The 26,810-nt window shown below is 37.9% G+C and overlaps 1 protein-coding gene across 8 annotated transcripts in view; it reads right to left on the bottom strand.

The window, feature by feature from the left end:
- The window catches only part of ADGRB3 (adhesion G protein-coupled receptor B3), a 463,944-nt gene continuing 439,008 nt past the window's right edge, over positions 1,875-26,810 (bottom strand). For 7 of the 8 annotated variants that reach the window (XM_021389992.1, XM_021389990.1, XM_021389985.1 and 4 more), the window contains 3 exons: positions 16,052-16,087; positions 4,586-4,690; positions 1,875-2,692 (listed from right to left, as the gene is read on the bottom strand). In XM_021389992.1, coding sequence (XP_021245667.1) covers positions 2,504-2,692; positions 4,586-4,690; positions 16,052-16,087 — 330 coding nt within the window. In that variant the 3' untranslated portion in view covers positions 1,875-2,503. The remainder of the gene's footprint in view (positions 2,693-4,585; positions 4,691-16,051; positions 16,088-26,810) is intronic. The other variant, XM_021389989.1, reaches the window with a different exon arrangement.

Consider the following 26,810-nt stretch of genomic DNA (forward strand, 5'->3'; position numbering starts at 1 on the left):
GCATGTTCTTAATATTTCTAGATATGAAATATATAGGAAAATAAAAATCCATATGACTTTCTGAGCAGTGTAGTAAAAGTTCTGGATAAAAAAGGCACTGAACATTGCTGCTCACACACTGAAAGTACATCTGCGACTGCTGTGCAGTACATACTCAGGCTGATGTTAAACCTGCATCAACTAGGTTATTAACAGCACAACTGGGTCAGCAGCATGTTGAGTGTAGACTGATTTATAATGTTTCCTGGGTAAGTTTTCAGTCTACCCTAAGCTTCCTGCTGCTGTAACTAGACTGCTGGTGTAAGGTTCATACAAATTCGCTCTGCACTACAGTTGCTGAAATACCAAGGTGCTCTGGATTTGCATTACATTTTGATCAATCAAGGAGAATGCTAAGGCTTACAGCTGGATCAGGAAGCTTAAGCTTTCTGATTTGGTCTTGAAAAATGGAAATTTTGCAAAACCTGCTTTGCTTGAGAAATACCAACCATGCCAGATGAAATCCTTAAAAAATGTGAATTTTCCATTGTGTATTTATAATGAGGGAAAAATAAACCCCTCTTAGGTTAGAACTTGATGTGAAAAAAAGGAAGGAGAGAGACTCGAATTAATATGTGGGATCTTAAATTCTCTCCTTATGAAGAATTGAGTTTTTGGTGCACTATCAGATCTCAGCAGTGTGATGTCCATCAGCTGTATAGCCATCTTTGCCAGCTGCCTCCTTCTGCATCAGACTGTTGATAGAGGGCCAGTTCTGACTGTCTAACATATTGCAGGATTAAGCACTACAACATTAACTTTTAGGCACCTAAACTGGATAGAGGACTTGGTACCAGGTTGGAAACTAGTTATTTTGTATTCATGCAAAGATTTAGATGAAGCATTAGATGAAGCCTGCACTTTGAATGAGATACTTGCTCATTTGGAATAAGTGAAGTCAGGCTCCTTTTCACGACTTAAGGACTTTATTATGGCCTGGAGAAAGTGCTGCCTTCCTGTTAGGATTCAGAGAGGGGGAAGCTTTCCTAAAAGTTTCTTTTTAGCCTGTTTTTTGGAAAATAATAGGATGATCCACCCTCTCAACGAATGGAGGATGATTTCCCACTTCCAAAGCTCTAGGTAAAGCTCTCTCTGACAACTCCGTAATGTAGTGTTTTTTTCCTGCCAAACAAATTAGTGGTCATGCTTACTTCCTCTCAGAAGATCACTTCAGCTGCTAGGATGGGGCATATTCAATTATGTATATCAAGAACTAAAATAGTTTGGGTATTTTTTTTTCTAGAAATCTGGCACCCAGAGGTTTGAGATACCCTCCCACCTTCCCCCAGCAATGTTGTAGATGAGGAGAGGTTTTGAAGATCTGTTTTTGATTCCGAGCATGGAACAGATTTACTCTCTCTTTCTATTCCTAATTTTTTTTAACTGTACTTGCAACATAAATCACACTGTGCTCTTGATTTATAATATGAAACAGACTCTTTTTTTGTCAAAAATACTTCAGAATTTTTATCTTTGAAGTCTCTCTTGTTGTTATACAGCAACAAGAACATGCAAAAAATTTAATGTTTCTAAATCAACATTTTCTTGGGGTGCTGTGCGTTAAAACAACTTATTTTCCAAGAGTTATCTTTCTTCAACAAAACAAAAATATGTATGAAATAGAACAACTGTAATAGTATTCTAGTTCATTGTCACAAAGGATATCCTAAGAAAATGCAGAATGGCTTTACAAACTTAGTAATACAGAAACTCCTTGCAGGAGCTAGAACAACATACTATGAAAACTCCAAATACATATTCAGCATGTGTATTTTTAAAGAAAACTTTATGCAAATTTAAGATCAACAAATACAGAATAAAATGCACTAAGAAACTGATATGTAGACAAAGGTTTATTTACACCATACAACATTTTAAATATTTTATACACAGCTGCAGCAGAGAAAGCTACTCTGAGCTTTCCAGAGAAAACTGCAATAATAAAGATGTGAAATATATTATTCATATAAAAGTGAGATTATTACTTTATTGCATTTAAAGCAATGAAGAATGTAGCTCAACAGACATTCATTTAATGACAAAAACTTTGCTTTTATATTATAAAGTAAAAAGTGTAGTAATGGCCAAACAGACTGTTATAAACTTTAAAAACTGCATAAATATATACATTGTGCTTCATGGTGAAGTTTTTTGAAAACTAAACCAAATGAAGCTGTTACAACATGAATCGTTGCTTGAGGTTTATCTATAAAGATTACCTTACAAATCCATTCCACGGGTACTTACAACACACGATGGTAAGAATTGTACACCTGGTTCTCCACTAGCCATACTAGTGGGAAGAAACTGTACGAAAAAACCACTGACATTTGGCACAGGGAGAGCCTGGCATAAAGTAGTCACAATGTTCAGACAGGAGCGTCAGGATTCCCAAAGTCTCTCTATTGTCAGTGCAATTAATTTTTTGTTTGTTTTTGTCTTGTTCAGTTTATCTTCATTTTTGTTAAACTTCTGTTTGAAAGTCACCTTCTTGCACATCTAAAGGCAAGTTCAAACACTTCTCCCATTCTGCTGGTCTTAGTTCTAAAGCATCTTTTGCCTCTGTGTCTAATACATTTATCGTTGTATAGTGTTGGTATTCGCCTGTGGTTTTGAAATTGTCCCATGGAGCCTTGTTTGGCGCTGAATTCTCCTGAAGAGCAGAGAAGAAAACATAATTGAATACAAGGACGAAATAATGTATTTTCCGTTTATAAAGCTGATCCTTAATATGCTCTCATGAGACACAGGAGTCAGAGGGAGGAACTAGCCTTGCAGGGAGACAGGCTGAGACTGTCCTTCTCTGGGAGCAGTCAGCCCTCTGGCAGGCTGCTCACCTGAGCTGCCAGCTAAGCTCTGTCCTTTGCAAAAAGCATAGCGTGTGAGGAATGGCCAAATGATCCAGTAACAGCAGCCAGCATTTCAGCAGTGGCTGTGTAGAAAAGCACGAGAAGAGAAAGGAAGGTAACTGAGGAGAGCTTGCTGTCTGAAATATGGAGTGGTCTGAGACAGAAATTGCCAGCTTGCTTTTAAATTGGGGCAGGAGAATGGTGGAACAGCAGAAACGTGCTCCTTGAGAATGGGAGAGTGACTTTGCTTTACAGGCTGGTGAGCTCATGTAGGATCACATTAGGATCAGCAGACTGAAAGCTGCCTGTTTTCTGCTGTCCATGAATTCTTTTGAAATGTTAAGTTTTACAGAATAAAAGGCATTATGGAGTGAGACCAAGGTCGTTAGTAATCTTTACTATAACATGTTTCTTAGTTGCTAAAATCAAACATTTTCTCATCTGTTTTAGATGCCTTTGGACACACTGCTGAACTCCCTCTATCTTTAAATAGAGGTGTGGGTCCTATGTCATCACCACTTGTACTCTGCTGTAGACTAAGATATCTGAGGCTGTCTAAAGGCCTGAGATTCTGGTATTTAGGTATCTGGATCACTATCTGACTGCCTTACAGGATGACCACTCCTCTAGGCAGCTTTTATTAGCAGACCCTTCAAAAACACAGTGATGATATGAAACAGAGTAAGCACCACTCATCCATGGAGACCACCTTTGAGATTTTGAATGGATTCAAGCTTTACATGGACAGAAAATCTCAAGTAGAGGGGGGAATGCAAACTTTGTGTGCCAGCAGATCTCAGATGGAGGCATGGCTGAGAACTGGGTGAAAAACAGAACATATCACAGTTAAAATTCATGAGTCTGGGCCAAATTTCTGCTAGATTAGACCTCATATCTGCTCAATACGTCTTCATATCTGAGAGCAACTCTTCATAAATCATAGAATAAGGCAATTCTAGCTCGGTTTCATTCAATATGCAATTTTCACATGATAAAGTTATATAGAAAATTATTACTAATCATAATATTACTGCTAAAAAGTATGTCACACTAAATTACCCATTTTAATTAGGCAGAATCAACTATTTCCTTGCTCTCATTATCATATCAGATGTAGTCAGGGTGTTATGTCTGTGTGTGTGAGTGTATGTGTACAAATCTGAATTATGATGATAGCAGAGTCAATTCAGGATGAGTTAATTTTTGCTTTTCACATGCTAAATATTTATAGACCTATTATAGAAAAGACAGAGCATTACAGGGACCCTGTGTGCTTTCTGGGCCTTCTAATGTATAGGTGACTCTAGCTGGACTTATTTGTTGTAACTAATTTAATATTTGCTTGTCTAGCCAGAGGTAAAACCCTGTTGGGTAAATTACATTATGAAGCTGCTTTCTGTATATAAAGGCCTTTAGACTTAGGAGACACATACCGATTTTAAATGTGTTCCCTACAGTTCAATTTCTTGTCATCTGTAATGATGTCAGTGAGTTAGTTATGGTCTAGTTGCAAAATGTAATGAGTCTCACCATAGGTTAGATTACTGAAAATATCTTTTGTTCTCATTCTTGAGGCTATATAAAAATAGCACAAAATGAGGTCTTCTCAGGAAATAATATTGAATTCAAAGATATCTTGTTTCATTGTTATTGCTACGAATCCAGCATATTTTAAATATCCTGGAAGGAAAACTTACCATGCTGCCTGATTTTGGTACATCCCGAAATCTGTCCAGAGTCTGAAATTTCTGATTTAACTCTTGAAACAATTCCATATGCCTCTTTCTTGTATGCATGACCTTCTGCAAAAAAGGAACATAATTGCTTATATTTATAATTGAATCTGGGCTTTTTTAAGAGAACCATTCTTTCCCCCAGCATAATAACGAAAATTGAATTTGGCAGGGCCATCTTTTCCCTATAGACTTAATCAATGGAAGCGAATTGCACTGAGTCTTCTCTCTCCTCTGTTTAATGCACTCCTTGTATACAAAGGACTGTTTTTCCCCGCATTTATTGAGTTGCTGAAATCAAGGGACATGCTTTTTGTGCTAGGCTGGAAAAAGTTTGAAAGTGATGGCAGCATCTCAGAAGTAATTTTCTCTTTTGCACATTAGAAATATTTTCTAGAATTTTTGTTTTCAGCATGGATACTGATATTTTAATTTCAAGAGGAATGCAACAGCATTTTGTATGTTTTAGGAACAAATTTTTTATAAGAGAACACCAAACTCAGGACTCCAAGACCAAAAGACAAAAACTCCAAATATTATGTTTTTTTTAATTATGACATCCTGTCATGAAGATCACCACCAAATGCATTCAGCTGCAGAAAATGGTGTTGAAATGGCATTCATATTAAGATAAGTAGGCATCGTTTTCAACTTTACTGTCTTTGAGTGATTGGATGCTACACTCCCTGTAGCCAATGCACAGGGCGTTCTTCCACAAAAACTAATTATATGGGATTCCTGTGCAAGAGGTGGAGACCCCAAACAGCCCCCACAGTTGGAGGGGCCCTCAGGCCATGTATCTGCTTTGGTGGCTATGTGGAGTGTGAAACCTGTTTTCAAGCCTGGACTGTCATGCCTATCATCTGTGTTATTTCCAAATAACTTCACTGTCAGATATGGATTCAGACCAGCCTCTGGAGCTGAGCCGAAGGCTGCTCACTGTTCAGCCAGTCTTGTGGTTCTGTGTTCTGGGAGGACAGGAGACAGGAGGGACTGAGGTGAAGCACCCGCAGCAGATGGGCACAGCTTGCTTTTTCTTAAGCTTCTGTATCTGTGTGGACTGGCGTTGCAGCCAGGGTCACAGCCAATTGATGTTGATAGAAAAAGTACAGGTCACCAGCCTCTATGCACATCCAATCATAGTCAAGCTTGATTTTCCCTGGCAGAGTACATGACAAAACCCACAAACTTACGCACACAGTGCCTGAGTGTGAGCCTTCCTAGCAAGTGACACTTCCACCTAGTCTGGTTTAATTACTTTTAAAAATGAAGCAGCAATAGCTGACTCTCAAATAATATTTTAAAAATTCAAATTTTAAATTGTTTATTTCTTTTATTTGTATTCTGTGTTTCTAAATTCCATGAAATACGGCTGCTCTCTTGGCTGTGCATTCCAACCGCTGTGCTGTAATAACCACATTATCCTTAATACAGCTACGCCCTAGCTTGAGAACTTGTTCCACTTCTGAGAACAGGAAATTGGCAACACTGTTCACAAAAGAGACATGAGATATAGCAAGCAATTAAGGACCTATTAACTTAACATGACTTGTGGGGTGAAAAGGGAAATAATTTTGCAGGATTCAGTGAGGAACTGCATGCAAAACATAATTTAACTAGAGATAGCTGATCTAAATTTATGAGGGAAGTTTCACTTAAGTGACTTCCTAGGGATTCTTTTAAGCTGTTACTGTTATGGTAGACAGGGATATTTAGCATATTTCATACACACTGAATTTTAAAAAGAAAGGTTCTGCCTCCAAGATTATTATTATTCGATGAAATAAGGAGACACGCTTCAGGTAATAAAACAGATTTGGTGGGTTAAAATACTGGCTCTAAAAACAGGAAAAGAAAGCATATGACTGTGAAATAAATGTCTCCAGCTGGAAACTTTTTAATAGAAGATTAGGAACATAGAGAATGCTATTTTCTGATATTTTTCTGAGTTGTGTACCCAAGAATTTGTTAAATAGCAAATATGAATAATGCAAATGTCTTACTCAGTTCAATACATTATTCCTAAGGAGAAGCAGGTGGGACGAGAAATTAAACACTTGCAGTGCGAAGTCTGCCAGAAAAAAAAGTCTTTAAATTTTATTCTTACTAGTGGAATGACTGGTATGTACATGTATGGATGGATCTTTTAGTTGCTTTGTGTTTGCCTGGCTTCCATTCTGTAATTTCTACCCTCTGACATCTCTGCCCTCCTCACTGTTTAGACAAAATGATCTGGACTTCAGTGAGGTGCAGTAACTTAAATTTCCAACATTAATTCTCAATTTCTAGCCTTTGATGCATTTTATTTTATTTCTTATTGGAATTCACCATCTTTTCTGTTTTCTAGACAATATGCTCTGTTGCATAACTCTCTTTTATGAGAAAACAAACTAAAATATATTTGCAGGGGTTTCGTCTGTTTTTTTTTTTCTCTTTTAAATAACCAGTGTGGAAAGCACAGCTTTATCAGTCTTAGAAATACATAAGTTTTATCAACACAGAGCTGGAGATCTTGAGCACTATAGACTAGGATGATTGGTAGAAGCAAAAGATCTTCAGGAAGGTGATAGAGGAGCCTCTGATGCTGCCCTCAGAAAGGACACCAGCTTTAGGCTCAGTTGTGGGTTTGTTGTGCTGCATCCCCTTCCAGGAGCACCCACCTGAGTTAGGCACCAGTCTACAGACTAACTCACCTTAGAGTGCTAGAATTCTATAATCATTTAGATTGGAAAAGACTTTCAAGATTGTCCAGTCCAACCATTCAGCTAACACAAGTCCACAGCTAAACCATGTCCCTAAGTGCCATGCCACATACACAGGTCTCCAGGGATGGCGAATCTACTGCTTTCCTAGACAGCCTGTTCCAACCCCTAGCTGTTCTTTTTGTGAAGAAGAACTTCCTGATATTCAACATACAGTTCCTTTGGTACAACTTGAGGCTGTTGCCTTCAGTCCTATCACTTGTCACCTGTGAAGCAAGATTGTCACTTCCTTTGCTGCAACTTCCTTTCAGGTAGTTGTAAAGAGCGCTGTAGTCTCCCCTCAGCCTCATTTGCTCCAGACTAAACAGCTTCAGTTCCCTCAACTGCTTTTCATATTTTTTGCTTTTTAGACCTGCACCAGATTTGTTGCTCTTTTCTGCTCATGCTTGAGCAACTAGATATGCTTCTCGTATTGAGGGTCCCAAATCTGAACACTGTGTTCAGGGTGAAATCTTACCAGTGCTGAGTACAGAGGGACAATCACTTCCCTAGTCCTGATGGCCACACTATTCCTAATGCAGGCCAGGCTGCCACTGGCCTTCGTGGCCACACAGCAGTGTGCTGGCTCATGTTCAGCCGGCTGAACAGCGAAGTGCTGTAACTCTTGTGCCCCACACCGTAAAGCAGACTAGACTGAATTGACATCCCTTCCACATTTCTACCCCGCTCTTAAATAACATCAATTTTTAATTTTGAAAAGGTTAAGCCTTGCTCCAATGAGCATCTACTCTTAGAAGAACACCTTGAGTGGCTATCAAAGTGAGAAGTACTTCAAATATAACTCTATACTCAGCTCTTTTTTTTTTTATTTATGACAGCATTTTTGCTGAAATCTATCTCAAAAAAATATTCTGATGAATATTTATCATCAATCTTATGATTAATAGTAATAACAATAATAAAAATGATGTTATTCAATTTGCTTTGGAAATACTCTATATAATTAATCACAGGTTAAAGTGGTCTCTCAAATACTGTACGAAATTGCTAAGTGAAAAGAACAGATGGGGAAATGCCTTCCTAGCTCTATAATGGAAGCCTGCTGTGTTTTCAAGATGTTATAGGTCTGAACAGCTGCCAAACTTAGGAATGGGAAAGGATTTTTCCTTGCAGGCATGATATTTTTTTTCACCTTTGTCTTGGAGAGATGTCTTCATGTTAGGAAGAAAAAGATTTTAAAATTTTGTGTAAGTTTTTAATATTGCGATAATGAATGGCTATCATGAATGAAAATCTGAAAGAAGGCAGCTCCAGCAATTTAATAACAATTCAGCATTATTACTATTGAGAGTCTACTGGTCTGTGGACAGAGAAGACAGTCCAAGATTTGTACATCATATTCTTGCTCTCCCTAACAGAGCTCAAAGGGAGCCAAAGATGACCTGAATCCTGGAGAGCATTTTCTGAATTATTTAGCATAAAAATTGTTTTTTTGCAAGTACATACAATGAATACATTTTATAAAGGGGAGAGTGGAATGGATGAATGGGGAAAGGCAGGATTCAGACCCTCTTGTAGAATTTAAAGGTATTTGTGATCTTTTATCCCAAAATGCATGTCAATAATAGTGTTTTTGTAAGTGACAGAGCACACCTATTATAAAGTCCTCCTGGGAATTTCCACAGCATCTGTATTTCTCCACAACATAATTAGAATAATTTTCATTTGATCTTAGAGCTAGGTATTAGTGCAGAGACTTCCTGAACAAAACTACCTATCCAACTTCAGGGAAATTCAAAACATAACAATTGGGGTTGCTGAGCACTTAGTTGGCATTACCACAGCCAGCAGAAGCAAGGACCCCAAACTCCCAGACCAGAATACTGCTTGTGTTTTGGATACTGGCATATATGAATAAGAATGTAAAGTAATCCCTGATAACAGCAACAAAAGAGATATAAAAATGTTACATGTTAATTTTAGCAAATTTCAAGGTTGAAATAGTTTGTTTTGAAAAATCTAGTACTGGACAATATATGAAGTGGTAACACTTTCTGCCTGTAGACTAAACATGCTATATTATAGTCTTCTAAATAAAAGGATGACTTAAGGATGCAATAGCGAACAGTTTATAAAAAGAAAACAAGATACAACTGGTTTAGTTCCTGGGAGCCTTACTTCTAATCAGCAAAAGATCTGTGATAATGGTTGGCCAGTTTAGCTGACATCTTTTTCTCTCTTCCTTCATTTGACTGGAGACACATAGTATCTGTAAACACTACTCAGCAGAGTCACAGGACTTTTATTCTTTACTGTTTGCTGAAAAGGTCCACAAAACAGTACTTGTATTTCATAGAACCACAGTGTCACAGAATCATTAAATTGGAAAAGACTTCTAAGATCCCCTAGTCAAACCATCAACCCATCACCACCATGCCCACTAAACCCTGTCCCCCAGTGCTGTATTTACCCTTTTCTTTCTTGAACACTTCTAGGGGTGGTGGCTCCACCACATCCCTGGGCAGCATGTTCCAATGCATTACCACTTTTTCAGAGAATACAGTTTTCCTAATATCCAACCTGAACCTCTCCTGCCGCAACTTGAGGCCATTACCTCTTGTCCTATTGCAAGTAATGTGGGAGAAGAGGCTGCCCCTCACCTCACTACAATCTCTTTTCAGGGAGTTGTAGAGGGTGTTAAGATCTCCCTTGAACCTCCTCTTCCCCAGACTAAACAACCTCAGTTCCCTAAGCCATTCCCCATAAGACTTGTGCTCCAGACCCCTTACCAGATGTATTGCCCTTCTCTAGACACGCTCCAAGGCCTCAATGTCCTTCTTATAGTGAGGGGTCCAAAACTGAACACAGTGCTTGAGGTACATCCTCACCAGTGACAAATACAGAGGGATGATCACCTCCTTAGTCCTGCTGACTACACTATTTCTGGTAGTAGCCAGGATGCCGCCTTTGCCACCTGGGAACACTGTTGGCTCACGTTCAGTGAAGTGTCAACCAACAACCCCAGGTCCTTTCCCCGGGGCAGCTTTTCAGCCACTCTGCCCCAAGCCTATAGCATTGCCTGGGGTTGCTGTGGCCAGAGTGCAGGACTCAGCACTTGGTCTTGTTGAAGCTCATGCAGTTGGCCTCAGCCCAGCTATCCAGCCTGTTCAGATTGCTCTGCGGGGCCTTCCTAGCCTCAGACAGATCAACACTTCTTCCCATCTTGGTGTCATCTGCAAACTTACTGAGGGTGCCCTTAATCCCCTCATCCATATAGTCAATAAAGATATTAGACAGGACCAGCCCCAGTACTGATCCCTGGAGAACACTATTAGAGACTGGTCGCCAACTGGATTTAACTCTGTTTGCCATCACTCTCTGGGCCTGGCTGTCCGGCTATTTTTTTTACCCAGGAAGAGTACACCTGTCCAAGCCACAGGCTGCAAGCTTCTCCAAGAGAATACTGTGGGAGAAAGTGTCAAAGGCTTCACAAAAGTCTAGGCAGACTATATCCACAACCTTTCCCTCATCCACTAGGCAGGTTACATGGTCATAGAAGGATATCAGGTTGGTCAAATAGGACCTGTCTTTCACGAATCCATGTTGGCTAGGCCTTATTTCCTGGTAGCCCCACACATGCCACAGGATTGCAGTCAAGATTATTTGCTCCATGACCTTCCTCAAAACTGAGGTCACGCTGACAGGCCCGTGATTCCCTTGATCCTCCTTCTGACCCTTCTTGTACATGGGAGTCATGTTAGCAAGTCTCCAGTTGTCTGGGACCTCCCTGGTTGACGAGGACTGCTGTTGGAAGGGGCCTTAAAGATTGTCTAGTTCCAAGGCCCCTGGCATGGACAGAGTTGCCACCACTAAATCAGGCTGCCCAGGGCTCCATCCAACCTGGTCTTGAATGCCTTCAAGGACGTGGTATCCACAACTTCTTCGAGCAGAATCTTCTGTGCCTCACCACCCTCTAAGTAAAGAATTTCTTCCTAACATCTAACCTAAATCTCCTCTCTTTTACTTTAAAGCCATCCCCCCTTGTCCTATCATTATTACATAGTGTAAGAAGTCATTCCTCCTCCTGCTTATAAGCTCCCTTGCACTGGAAGGCTGCAGTGAGCTCTTCCTGAAGCCTTCTGTTCTCCAAGATAAATAAGCCCAGCTCCCTCAACCTTTCTTCACAAGAGAGGTGCTCCAGCCATCTTTGTGGCCCTCCTCTTGGCCCACTCCAACAGCTCTGCATACTGAGAGCTCTAGGCTTAGATGCAGCACTGCAGATGATGCCTCACAAGAGCAGAGCAGAGGTACACAATCACCTCTCTCTTGCTGATGGGCAGCCCAGGATACTGTTGGCCTTCTGGGCTGCAAGAACACACTGTTGGCTTATGTCCAACCTTTTGTTCACCAGGACCCCAATTACTTCTCCACAGACCTTCTAGTGAGTCCTAGTCTGTACACATATCTGGGATTGTCCTGATTGAAGTGTAACAACTTGGACTTGGCCTCGTTGAACCTCATTAGGTTCACATGGGCCAACTTTTTGAGCTTGTTCAGATCTCTTTGGATGGCATCCCTTTCATTTGTCATATCAACTGCACCACTCTGCTTGGTGCCATCAGCAAATTGGATAAAGATGTACTTGATCCTATTATCTATGTAACTGACAAAGATGTTAAAGAGTACTGGTCCCAAGAGAGACTCCTGGAAGACACCACTCATGACTGGCCTCCACCTCAACACAGAGCTGTTGACCACAGCCTTCTGGCTGCAACCTTCCAACCAATTCTTTATCCACCAAACAGCCCAGCCTTCAAATCCATATTTCTCCAATTTAGAGATAAGGATGTGGTGTGGGACCATGTCAAAGCCCTTATTAGAGGGCCCTTCCTTTGTCCACCAATGGTGTCAATCCACCATAGAAGGCCACCAGAATGGTGAGGTATGCTCTACTCTTGGTGAAGCTGTTCTCTTATCCCAGATGCAAACAAGAGGCTTCCCAGCCTGTAGTACCCCAGGCCTTCCTTTGTCCCCTTCTTAAAAATGGGAGCAATGTTTACCTTTTTTCAGTTAATTTCACAGCCACAAATTTTCAAATGTGATAGAGTGGTTTGGCAACCACATCAGCCAGCTCCTTCAGGACTCGGGTGCTTGTTGTCCAGCCCCATAGATCTGTATGTAGTAAGTCTCATGAGGTGGTCTCAGACTTGCTCTTCTTTTACAGTGGGAGGGATTTTCTTCTCCTTACTCCCACTTGGAGGCTCAGGGACACAAGGGGCATGGAAAGCCTGACTGCTAGTAATGGCTAAGGCAAAGAACTCATTGAGTACCGCAGCCTTCTCTGTGTCAGTTGAAGCCAGTTTTCCCTTCTCTTTTATCAGAGAGGGAATATTCTCCTTTGCCTGTCTCTTCTGAGCAATGTATCTAAAGAAACCCTTCCTGTTATTTTTCACATCTCTTGCCAAGTTCAATTCCATCTGCATCTTGGCTTTCCTGATCTCATCTCTCCATATCATGACAGTGTCCCCGTGTGTTTTGCAGGCCATGTGTCCCTGTTTCCACTGCCTATAGTTTTCCTTCTTATCCCTCAGTTTGACCAGCAGGTCCTTGCTCAGTCATGCTGTTTTTTTGCCTCCTATGTTTGATTTCTTATGCTGGGTGGTGGAATTTCTTTTGCAAGAGGATGGAAAATAATAAATGATGGAAAGCAGCTTCGCAACCGCTTCTTCCAGCTCCCTCAGTACCCTTGGATGGACCCCATCTGGACCCGTGGACTTGTGACAGTCCAGGTGGAGTAGCAAGTTGCTTTTTCCTTCTGAATTGTGGGAGGTTTGTTCTGCTCCCCATCCCTCTCTTCCAGCTCAGGCTGAGTACCTTGAGGATAACTATTAAAGACAGAAGTAATGAAGGCATTGAGTACCTCAGCCTCTTCCTCATCCTTGGTGGTAATGTTCCCTGCTGCATCCAGTAAATTCACCTTGGCTCTCCTCTTGCTGTTAATACATTTGTACATATCAAAACACAAATAAGTAAATATTTGTAAATATTATCTTTAACAGTGGTGGCCAGATGAAGTTCTTCTTGGACTTTCACCTTTTTAATTTTCTCTCTGAGTACCTCTTTTATGACACTGAGTACAGACAAGGTCTAGCAGTATTCAACCTACATCACAGCTGATTCTGAATTTCCTCTGTGACCCTCAGTAATTTCTTTCCTATGTTTTTTTTTTTGTTGTTCGTTTGCACTTCAAATTGTCTATATTAAGGTGAGCGGTCTATATATATATTTGGTATTAAACTGTGACTCTACAGCAGTAAGTTAAGCATGTCTAAGACCATTCACTGGACCATCTAGCACAGAATATTCTCCATGAATGTTACTAAATTTTTTAAGTCTCCAAAAGAAGTCTACAATGATGTTGCCTTTTGTGAGTAGTACCTTAGTACCTCTAATTCTTTAAGGACACTTCAGGAACCGCTGGAAGAGAAGGTTGTAACAGACTGAAATAGTGAAGAACACTGTAAAAATATGATCTGTAAAAACAGTGTCATTTTGGCACCCAGAAATATTCCTCAAAATGTCTGATTTGCTAGCACAAATAGTCTGTGAATATATTTTGTATGCATATAGGCAGACATGAAAGGATGCAGAAGAGGCTGAGGGTGCAGAACCTTCTGAGACAGTGCTATAGGGAAAAGGTTGGAGGGAGTCAAGCCTGACAATCTTGTCCATATTGTGTACTAAAAATAGCATTTGTTATCCTCAGAACTGTAGAAGGACATTGTCTCAGACAGTGCCAGCTGGCACTGTTAACAGACAAAGAGAAAGTGTTACAAAAGTAGTACAGACAATCACTCAGGCTTGACCTCACCTTCAGACTCTTATCGCAGTTTGCAGTAAAGCTGCTTTGAGGTATCAGAACAGAGCAGTATTTTGGCCATACAACACTATCAGAAATCCCTTTATCAGTATGCCTTGCTGAGTGAAGGAATTTGAGTGACTATCTGAATGCTTTTTGGCTTTTTTTTCTTGCTATACCTTAGACAGAAAGCTACGCTACATGGAAAAACACAGGAAAGCCCACAGGCTTAATCAGAGGAACCATAAAACAGAGAGGTGAGATGGGGCTAGTCTGAGTCTGTACTTCTAAAACACAACAGCAACTCTTTGCTGATCGTATTTCCTCAGCAGTGATTCCCAATGGCCCAATCCACTGTTTTTACAAATATTTTCTCCTGCATTACAACATAATTCTAAATATATTAGGCAATGAAGCAACAATGCTCCAAACAAAACAAGAAAAAAGGAGTAAATGTCTGAAATGCACTACGTGAGTAAAAGGAAAATATGTAATGAGAGGCCTGATTCTTTAGAGCAGAATGTGAACAGTATTGTTGGTGTCTACTTGCTGTTGGGTTATGATCTCCTGAGTGGTTAAGGAGAATGTTTTAGTATCTGTTGCCACAGACAATGTTCTCACTGTGAACAGCACTATATCAATACCTTTAAATAAAGAACAGTAAAATTCAGAATTCTTTGTATCTCTATAATTACAAAACTTTTCTTCAGATTGTTTGCATTTCATTTTAGAGTCACTCATCAGAATTTTGTTTTTGATTCGTGTTCTTCCTTTCTACACATTTATCTTAAAGCACATTTAGGATAATTTCATTTTCTTTTCTTTACCTTACTGTACAAGTCTTTAACTTTATTTGAGAAGTTACATGACTACTTAAGGTAACTACACCCTCTGGGGAAAAATGTCAGTGGACATTAGGAGTGATATTAAGCCAAAAATACACACTCAGACACAGGAGGTCAGCTTTCAGCAAAGGCAAGTCACCAAAGCAAACCTGTCTTTCATTGCAAGGCTTCTACAGCCACTTCTATGGCAACTGCTATGGTTGCATTTGGCTAATTTTACTTGCTTTTCTATGGACTAGAATCTGAAATCTGAGACTACATGTGCTTACAACCTATATAATATCTGAGATACAGATAATGAGTTATATTAAACTATTAATACACATGAACAGACAGCCTATACAAAAATATAAATCGATAAATTATTAAAATGCCCCTGAAAACTTATGGCTATATTGTTTCTGGTAGAGTGTAAAAAAGAAACACACATAAGCAAAACTCAGAGACTTCATCATAGTGATTGAGACAGAGTCTAATTCAATGGAATGTGAGGAACCTCACACAAACTTCTTTTTTTTTAATAAAATGTGAGCTACAAACCTTGACAAGTGCAGCATGTTATCATTCAAAAATTGACACATTCATCACACTATCTGTATGTGGAACTCATATGTTAGTAAATTAGTATTGAAGGAAGAGATAGAACAAATGATTGAAGGTCTCTTGAAAAAAATCAAGCTTCTGAAACAATGTGGCCTGTCCTACAGAAATGTCACACTTTTTCAACAGATAGCCAACAAAAAATAAAAGAAAAGAAAAACAGATGAAAATGAAGAGGCAGAGAATTTAAAAACTAAAACCATGATGACTAGTATTATAATATGACAGTTTGATCTCAGAATATTTTACAAACAAGTTGCACCAAAGTAGTTCTAATGAATTGTTCATCATGTTCTATACAGTACCAACTGAACAGTCCTATGACATCTAGCGTGTCAGAAAGCTAAAATCTGTTAAAATGGACACCTCATATTTACTTTTAGGAAAATACTACAATAATCAGGAATAATTCAGTGAAACTTACTTCAAAGTCAAGGTCCGAATAACGTGATTTTCTTCTCTATTAAGCAGTAAAAAAGAAAGAAAAAAGAGGTTGTATTAACAAGGGGACTATTCATCAAATGAGTTTAAATAACATTATTGTTTTCCTATCAGATATATGTTAGGTATTCCGTGAGAGGTTGTAAATTTTATCGTGATGATTTAATCCATACAGCTTATTAGACTAGTACCATATTCTTTTCACTGAAATAAACCAGACTGGATTTCACTAAGATGCTTCATATGCATGTTACTTGCATGCAAGAAAACCTGTTGGTACATAAAATACATTTATTTCAATGCTTTCTGTGGTATTTCCAAATGATCATAGTATTTATTATTTTTGTACTGATATCTATATATATGATTTGGGTCTGTATAAATATACATAAATTGATTCTTTCCTACATCAGGTTTACATTGGTACAACTCCATTGATTTTAATGGGACAACTATAGCAAATTCAAGCCCAAGCCACCTATACTTTCCATAGAGACTTGAGCTTGTTTGTTTGCGATGACAATCTGGATGGAGAAAGCGATGATACTGTCTTATGACAACTCTGATTCAAAGCAGCTGATAAAAAGAAAGTATTATTTACTAGTAAAGTAGTCACTTGTATACAGTGCAACAAAGAATACGATTGCTTAGACATATCACAAATAATTTAGCATATAATTTTATTATAGAATCTGAAATAAACTGATTATAAAGTCCAATTATATCAGACAGAAGCAAAAACACTACAAAGAAGAGATAAAAATATTTTTTTTCTTCTAAGGTTGGAAATTGAGTGGCTCACAATAGACTGAAGAGATATGGAAAGCAGTGACTGGAGAAGCTAAAAAACCAAAAGAGAGCAGCAGGAATAGGTGAATGGAAAGAAAAGATACATTCTCCTTCAAGAAGTAGAGTTAAAGGAGGGGAAAAGTACCCCAGTAACAGAAAGTGCTTGCTGGTACCATCTAATCCTAATTTCTTGTAGTGTTACAGGGTAGCTTTAAGTGACAGTGAACAAACCTTTTCAAAATGCACTGAATTTCTGCAATGAGATAGAAATCAAACCAATCAAGTCAAGAGTAATAATATTACTGACTTCATTAGACTTTGATTTTATTTAGCTTAAGAAACGTGCAGTTTTTAGTAGGTGGTTTTGTTTTCTTGCATTTGAAGGAAACAAATTTACAAGTTCTTCAGCTGCAGAACGCAGAAAATTTTCGATCTCCTATAACACAACGTGTCATTATCTAGAATTTGTTGTAAAATTCTGACTTGTACCAGTCCATAATAATAGAAGAAGACAAGTGTAGCACTGTCTACACTCTCTTCAGAGTTTGGACACTCTGTTGTCTGAAGAGATGGGAGGCACTATTAAAAATGGTCTACAAAACAAGTAAGAAAAGTAAATCTTTGGGAAGCCATCATTAATTAGGAAGGCTTGCTTTGACCAAACCCACTTTAAAGAGACTATTTAAAAACAAATTAAACAATTCTGCAAAAATAAATAGCATGTAAACTTGGAAACAGCAATGGCTTTGGAGGTAGGAAAACTAAGAGAAGATTATGCTCAGATTCTTAAAGGTAGCTATGTACATACTTCTCACTCATATTAAGAGAGCCAAGGTACAAGTATACCTTTGAGACAGGCCTTCATCACTCCACACTAAACCAACACCTGAAGAAATCTACATATCTCTAATGAGGAAGGATCTATTTTAAGGTGTAATTAGATCACTTCCACATTAAAGGCTCAGTGGTTTCAAAATAAATTTAGATGGCAGATGATAAGGGAAAGTCTCAAGGAGCAGCTTTGAAAAATGCTTGAAAAGTTATTATTTAACCTAAATTTCAGTAATAAATCTGATACCATTGAACTGCCTGAGTGGAAATCCTAAGAGAAAGCATGAAAAATTTTGAAATAATTGTGTAGTTTGCTACATAATGTGATTTAGAAAGTTGGAACATCTGTATTTTGCCTTAAGTCTGTTGACCGCAGTGCATATTTGTGGCATTGTTGAATTATTTGGTTTTGCACCCAGACAAATCTATCACTGTTTACATGATAAAAACACACGTCTCACTGTCTGCCACATATTTAACTGTGCTATTGCCAGAAAGATGTCACTACTGCAATTTTGCCCTTAGATCACACCAGTTATGACCAAACAAGTAATAACACAGGTTTATCTCAGTGAGTAACCAATGCAAATCTAACACGAGTACAATTTAGTTTAAATCTGTATAGTAAAGAACATCTGTTCTATGTTTGTACATTACTTTTCTTTTCCATGGCTGCATACGGTGAAATATATCACAAATTCTGTCAGAGCCTATTCTCCTAAGACATAAGAAGTATGTAACTGCCATAAGTCAGAACAGCAGAATGAAGTTCTGTGAATGTCTGAAACACAGGAGTCATTGGTTATGAATGTAATGCTGGACCACTGAAAGTCTTTTGCAATACTGTCAGTGACACTAAGTACCCTATCAGGTCCTCCTGGCTATTACATCATTGTACTGAAGTATTACTGTCGAGAGTGGGAATATATTCAGACGCATGAAGGCACTGGGTACCTTGGCTTGTAAGGGTAGAGCCATTTCCATGTGGTCCCAATTAGAAGCTGTCATTTTCCTAAACTCTTCTCCTAGCTTCTATATCATGTACAACACGTCTAAAGTGTGCAAATCAACACTTTAACTGTGATTGAATATACATATACATACACACGCATTGTATATATATATATATATACACAATCACAATATATATATATACATATATATATACTAATATTTATATCTTAAACAAAGCCTAATTGCTGTGGCTCTTTGGCTAAAAAAATAATGTTCTCCACAGATACCTAAATTCTTTCTGAAATCTAGTCAACCATCTGGCTTGTTCTAACAATTTAAATTAACTAAAGCCAGAAGCTGAATGAAAGAGTAAGGGGAAAAAAAAAGGCAACAATCCTCTTCTGTCAAATGATCTGCTGAACAGATCACACCAGTGTGTTTCTTTTCAAAAGACTGCTTCACTGGCCTGCAAAATTAAAAAAGATTTCAGCCAACATTAAAATCAGACTGGAAGCTGATTTTTTTTTTTCACGCATCAATTGGAGATCCAGTTGAGCGTTAATGAAAGTACAACAGGACTAACAAATGACTACAAAGAGTAATAGCAAAGGTTCATCTCAATGTTTTGAATTTGTCCAAGTTATGCAGTGACACTTAAGGAATGATATACGAGAAATGTGAGTTTAAAGAGCTATTTTTGTTGCAGTATTCTCCTTAGTTCTTCAATTGTAATTTAGGAGGATCTTTGGGAGGAGCTTACTCTGTTGAGCTTAATAACACTTCTTCACACTGTTCCATCAGCCCAATCACATTTTGTATTCATTCATAATTGTAATATCCAAAATACGCCTAGGTAGTGAGCTCCCCAATTTAAATATGTATAATATGATGAAGAAAATAACGTTGTTAATCTCTTTGTTATTTCATTTGAAACTCCTTTTTTAAATCACAGGAAATATGAATAATTGTTCCCCATTCTCTACTCAGTCATCTGTTTTCCAAACTGAACGTCTTAAATGCTGGAGAACTAAAAAGGGTAACTAATGAAGGGACTGCCTGAAAAGCTGAAGCTACATGCAATTATTCAGCAGCAAGGGAATTATCTGGGATAATTCTGAAAAGGCCGAAATCCATGGGTAAGAAGTGAACTGGATATTTATGCAGAGATCCAAAAGCTACAAAGAACCAGTCAGGTCTCCATTTAAATGGGCCAGGATGCGTACAGCCCTTTCTGAACAACTCCAGTGAGAAATCTGCATTAATGCTCTGAATTCTGAGAAGGAAAATCAGCACTGAACCACAGAGTGGTAGGGGTCAACAGAGATCTCTGTGTCCATTTGGCCCAAACCCTGCTCCAGCAGGGACCCTCAGAGCAGGGGCCCAGGACCACGTCCAGGAGGCTTTTGAAGATCTCCAAGGAGGAGACACCACAGCCTCTCTGTGCAACCTGTGCTCCATCATCTGCACAGCACAGAAATGCTTCCTGGTGTTTAGGTAGAACCTCTTGTGCTCCAGTTTGTGCCCATTGTGTCCATCATGCCTACATGCTGGGAAAAAAATTCAGAGAGCAGCAAAAAGTAATTTTAGAGGGTTAAAACACTGGTTCAAGAGAAAAGGATAAAAGAGTCAAACAGCTCATTTAAACATTGGCTCTGGAAAAAGCAAACACAGAAACTTCCTTAGAAACCTCAGAAGGATATAAATACTGCTTAACAAAGCTAGTATGAGAAAAATAAGAAAATCTGTAATTCAGGAAAAAAAAAGTAAGTTTTAAAGATGCTGTTAGGAATAAAGACAATTTATATGACTGTGAAAGGATCTGCTGAAGGAAACAGTGGGAGCCATTCACTGCAGTCTTGAAAGTGAAATTGGACTACGGATTTCAGAAATACACTGTGGAAAATGTTCTTGCATTGATAAAGGAGATGACCTGGCAAGATCTTTTCCATTTCTAATTTCTACAGCTCTTTGATGTTGATTGATAAAATACACATTACAGAAAAAAAAAGGAAAAAAGAAGAAAAAAAAAGAAAGAAACCTACCAAACCTTTCATGCCAGGACCAAAGTGAAATTCTGTAAAAAGAGGTCTGCAGTCGTAATTTATTTAAAATCAATTTTACTTTGTGCTAATCATGTACAGCTTTTCTGTGTAATTCCATAGCAACTTTAAACTCTGCTCACTGGGGGATGAAAATAGAACACTGAAGAATAATTTCCATACAGCAGCGTGCACTAATACGCTGGCACCAGGAAGGAGCGGCTCTCTCTAACAGACTAATAAAATCCCTCACCATCTCTGTAAAATGACAAATGCCTGGTTTTCTCCTTATTCTAGTCTGCATTACACCACTACCTGATTAATTACATGAGATACTCCTGAAAATATATTCTATTGTGCAAAGTATAATTGAAACCAGAGATAGCATATTATAGTGAGGGTTATAACCATGCTTCCATTAATATAAAGCCTTATTATCAGCAGTTTATAATTCACTCTGAGATTAGGTTTGACATACAAGATCTTAGCCTGGGGAGGATTTTTTCCCTGAACAAAATTAAAGGAGAATCTCTTTTGGCCCTTAGAGATATAAAAGTGGAATGTGAGTTTTGATTTAAAATATCCTTTGTGTGTATTTAACTGAAGAAAAAGCTTAGTTTCTGAACAGAAGATTACACTGGCTATTAGTTTACAATATGAGCTAGATATAAAGCAAAAAAAGTAGATGAGCTCTTTGATGTGGGAGTTCTAAGTTGTGAAAATCTTCTAGCAAATTTCAACACAGCACAAACATAACTTCAGAGATCCCATATTAAAACTGTTCCAGCATTTTTTTTCTGGTTTACTGCTGCTTTTTTATAGGATAACTGACATATGTATTTACTCAATAGAGCAAAAATACTTATTTTGTGTTTCTGAATGTCACTGGGGCAAGTGTAGCATTTCTTAAATGGACAAGCAACTGACAATATGCTTCCTAAGGATAATTTGTAGTTAAGATAGCTGTCTGTAATATAAAAAAAGAAATATTCACTGCACTCTGTAATGCTGTTAAAAATTTCTGTTCTTTACATCTTCAGTTACTAAAATCACCTCTGCCTGATTCTACCCCTATTCCTGTGCAACAGTCTGAGAATATGATACAACAATGTCTGAAGTCAGAGGAATTTGAAACCTCTTCACTCAACCAAAAGAAAGAGTGGGCTGTTTTAGGTCTAGAATTCATTTCACTGAGAGTCGCAAAATTGGCAAGAGCTGTCTCCACAGCTTATTGAAGAATGAAATGAGGAATGGAAGGGAGATAAATCTGAGATAGCGAAAGCCTGAAAACAAATGCAATGTGGAAACATGATAAAGGGGAAGTTCCTGTAGTGCTTGTCTCTCTATTTTTGTTCTCTCTCTCTTTTTTTTTTAATTTACTTCATTTCTTTTAAACTTCTCATATCATAAATCAAAATGACTTCACACCATTTTGCTTTTATTCTGCTCTAGCACTTTATTGACAAGATTGACTGCTTTTTGCTTTTTACTGTATATTTCTTCTTCTCTGTTTATTTTTTAACATTCCTCTTCATTTCTGTCTGCTTTTCCTTTTTTTTTTTTTGCATGTCTTTCTTTCTCTTCTTTCCTCTCTATCAATACTTCTATCTTTTCTTTGCACTTCACTACTACCTTTAATGTATCTCTTTCTTTTATCTCTGCATTTTCTTCCTAAAGTCCCACAACAGTGATTTGGTCAAGGAGCTCTGGAGATGACTTTCTCTGAATGTATTAAGAGCTCTCATGAGTGAGTACAGAAGAGTTAGTTTGGGGATTTATGTCTTTCCCCACCTAAAGATCTCCTAGCCAAAGCTGAGACAGAAAAACTATCAAGGAAAATATGAAATCGGGAAGGAAGATGTACTCCCAACAGTTTGGGAAGCTGTTTCCTTTCTGCTCTTACAAAGCTGATGCTCTTTTTTCCATTTAATAAATGTTTCTGTGATCAATCCTCACATGCCCTTCTGTTGATAATAGTTCTTTCTCTTCTTTCAGCAATTTTCCATTTGAGCATAAAGTGATCCTACACTAACATTCCCTAGGAAGAACCCATCATTCCTGTCCCACAGGCCTACCAATACAAGTCTCCTCACATAGTCAGGCAGCAGGTGACCTAATTCCTCTTGCATTTTTTTTTTCCATAACAGGAAAAGAATTACTTTTCCTGGAGGAATGTTGCACAGATCAGCTTCTTCCTCTGCATTTAAACCTTCTATCTTTTTCTTGCACCCCAATGGCTGAGATTGTACAACTTCATTTCATTTTAATGAGTACAGCACTGAGTGTACAATTTCAGAACAAAAAGCACTCCAAAAGAGTGCATTGAGAGTGCACTCTTCATTAAAATGAAAACACTTTGAGCTGAAGGAGCACACTACAAGTCACTTTGATGCCAAGGTAGCAAAGCCAATTTTAATCCACGCATATAAGGGATGTGCAGGAGATTAACCAGATGTTCAATTACTCCTGCTCAGAAAATCAGTGATGTACCAATATGCCTGCCTGTGCCTGTAATCACATGAGTACTGCTGGTTACATCTCCAAATAAAAAAACACTGGCTTGCTCACAAGGAATCTGCAGATCCTTAAGTTTATATTTACCTGGGCAATGTATTTATGTAAATACTATGGCATTCTCCAACAATCTTTTGAAAGTTGAAATTTTTTCTTATGTAACACTTGATTGTTCCTAATTGAGTATTTTTTTTTTTTTGAAAAACAGTATGTAGATGTAAAAACTAGAAGAAAGTTTGTAACATTCGGTAGTATTAATCTGACTACATTTAGAACATAACCTTTTTGATGTTTATGTCTGACCCACTCATTTTGTCCTCCTCTGTGGCATCTGTAGAGAGAAAGCTGTACTGAGGGCATGTGATTTACTTCACCCTGGAACAGATGTCTGAAAGTTCAAGAAACATTTAGATATAGCGTTGAGAGGCATGGTTTAGTGGGGTTATTGGTGGTATGTAGATGGTTGGACTGGATGATCTTGTAGGTCTTTTCCAACCTAGCTAATTCTATGATTCTATGAAAGTGGCCTAGAAGTGTCTATTTCCCTCTGCTGACACTAAAGAGGAGCTTGATGTGGAAAGCTCCATTCCAGATCAGAAGGAAAATGCCTACATTTAGATATTTAATAGTAGGAATGATGGATCCTCCCTGAAGAGTTAAAAGTCAGAACATAACATTGTTGTGCTAACACTGTAGGTCTGTTCCAAAACATCCATCTCCAATGATCATAATGAACATAAAATCTAAACAAAAGAACAAAAGCAGACCTTACATTTCAGCTTTCACATTCAATAACTTTGATTTTTTGGTTGTCTATATACAGTTTTTAATTTCTTGAACAAACACATATTATTCCAACAGCTCATCATCTCCTGGGATATGAGAAATACAGAAAATGATTGGCTTCACAAACTTACAAGAATAAATGCAGTAAAAAAGACAAATTAAAAAAAATCTAAATTATGCAAATGTATTGTTAGTTCATTGCAACATAATACTCTAGTGTTTCAGTTTTCCCTTACTAAAAGGGACATGAAATTTAAAATAAATAGTTCGATTTTATGATTTGAAAATACTTAAGGCTTATGTTTTCCAAACTGTCCTCTAATTCTACTGATTTCGTTTTATGGCCATGGAGACTAGTACCTGCCATAAAGTGATGGGACTTCAACAGACTGCATTTTACATGGTGTCCGGCTGCAAACAGTTACGAATACAGTATTTCTGTGTCTTGAGGTGTTTGTGAATTCATAATTACTTTGCTGAAGTCAGATGCTGGTCTGGCTCTTGGCTGAAAATTGGTCAAACGACATCTAAAGCCATTCTGATAAGATGATAAATACTATCTGTATCCACTGCATAAACTATTGTTATATTTTTAGTAATTACTGACTTTAAATTAAAAAGAAAAAAATGAAGAATTATGTAAACACAGGTCACAGTTGCCCAAGGGCATTTGGCTGACATAGTAGATGATAATTACTGTGTATAACTACATGATAAAAATAATAGTTGTATGGTAATTCCAGAGAAAGCACCAGGAAATTCCTAATGACACATAGTGGAGGAATCATGCAGAAAACACTAAAGGAGGTCTCCTTTCCTTTGGACTAGCATCCCAGTTCCTTTGGGTCAACAAAGGTGGAACTTCTTGTACTGAACAGAAACCCATTTGCTCCCATGTTAGACTGAGGGTGGGATAGAAATATCATCTGATAGCAGAAGGAGGCTTCCTACTGCATAGAAGCTTCTCCATTGTGGATGATCTCTTCCAACACTATCTGGAAAAATGTGGGCAGAATGATTGTGCATGTCCTGCTGCAGGTTTTGTTTCTTCACAGTGCCTGGCAAAGTCTTAAAAGATCTTGAACTTCTCTAAAATGATATTGTACTCAAAAAATATTTCAGAAAAAAAAAACAAAACAACCTCCATGCCCTCCCTTCTTTATTTTATTTTTCATAGTAATAAGAGATAATCCAGCTGGTCAATGCTAGACAATAGCCTTATGACACTTTTACCTCAAACTCTTACTTCTTGCATACTGCATGCATGAAAACACAATCACTTTCTGTATCTGGCTGTATCTGCTTCTCTGAATGTTTGAGGCTATGACTTTCTTCTACGTACTTTTTTTCATGCTCCTATTCTCAGTTCATTGCAGAATATCATTATTAAATATAAAATACTGCTATATAATCAAGGGGTATTGAGAACAGAAAGGCAAACACAAAATCTGAAACAGTTCGTTTCATTTGTGATCTGCCTGAATATTTGTTTTTACTGAACATGTAGAATGATGCTTGGTTCAGTCAGGTTTAATAACCTAACCATTTACAGGTTTCTGGACTAAAATATAGCTTTCTACATTTAATATGTTTACCAAGTTAGAAGAAACTACTTATTTACTACTGTATTTTATGCTATTTTACTATATTTTCTACTTCATACTTTGTAGTTTCTTCTGAGTGTAAAATGATATACAGAATGGTGATTCAGATTTGCTATCTATGCCACATCCAGAGGGAAGCTTAAAACATGATACAAATGCAGTCTTAAAACTAACTCTAGAAAAGCTATTATAACCAATAGAAAGAAAGAAGCATCAGTAAAGAGCAATTTTGACCACAGGTGGAGAGGATAGTATGGTGCCAGGTATGTGTGTCTTCTCAAGGAATTAGGATCCTTCCCTTGGCATCTCATCCATATGTCTAATCTTAACCTGGTTGTTTTTGAGCTTCTACATCTGACTAAAGGCACCTGAAAGAGGGTCTTGTAGAAATGGAGAAGGGAATACTACTGGAAGGTGGCTTTAGCTATTCTGTTTTTGTGTTGCATTAAATTGCAGAACTCTTGTGTACTGTGTAATATCTATTAACTAATATAGCGGAGCTGAAAGTAGTAACTTTAATTACGCAAACTTGCTTTGAAAGAGCTTGCCTGTACACTGAATGGGGAAGTACTGAAGTTATTTTTTAGAAATTCTTTCAAAAATTTGTCCCAGAACTATACAAACTTATTCACTCCAAAAGAACACACAAAAAGAGGGCACTATTTGCTTACTTGTAAAGCTCCATATTTCATTCTGTAATTATTTGTTTTCAGTTATATTATGTCTTGCAAAAGCTCATGATAGCACACAAACAATATAAACAACATGGGAAACATTTCACAGTTAATGCTTGCAAAGGCATTTCTTGAAAAGAAACTTAAGTTCTGATCTTATGCCCAAATTCTCCAGCTCATACAGACACAAAACTCCATTTTCAAAGAAATATCAACAGGCAACTCCTATTTTTTGAAGTACAGGGTACAGACATATGTCTAACAATTAAAAAATCAGGTAAAGTCTCTGCTTCTCTGCACACATAGTTCCAAATGTCATAAAATAACAGCTAATGGCTTAAAGTCTGCATATACAGTAGCTTTTTTTTTTTTTTTAATTCTGACAATGAGTAAATACCACATTTTTCTCATTTGTCTTTTTCATACCTACCAAATGCTGTATTTCATAACATTTGAAATGCGAGTGAAATAGATTTGCAATTCTTAAAGGGAACCGCGTGTGAAGTCAACTGCACCTCGCTGATGGTTTTGCATAAGTAAAGACTGAATAG

Source organism: Numida meleagris, chromosome 3, assembly GCF_002078875.1.
Source record: "Numida meleagris isolate 19003 breed g44 Domestic line chromosome 3, NumMel1.0, whole genome shotgun sequence".
In the NCBI taxonomy this organism is placed as follows: Eukaryota; Metazoa; Chordata; class Aves; order Galliformes; family Numididae; genus Numida; species Numida meleagris.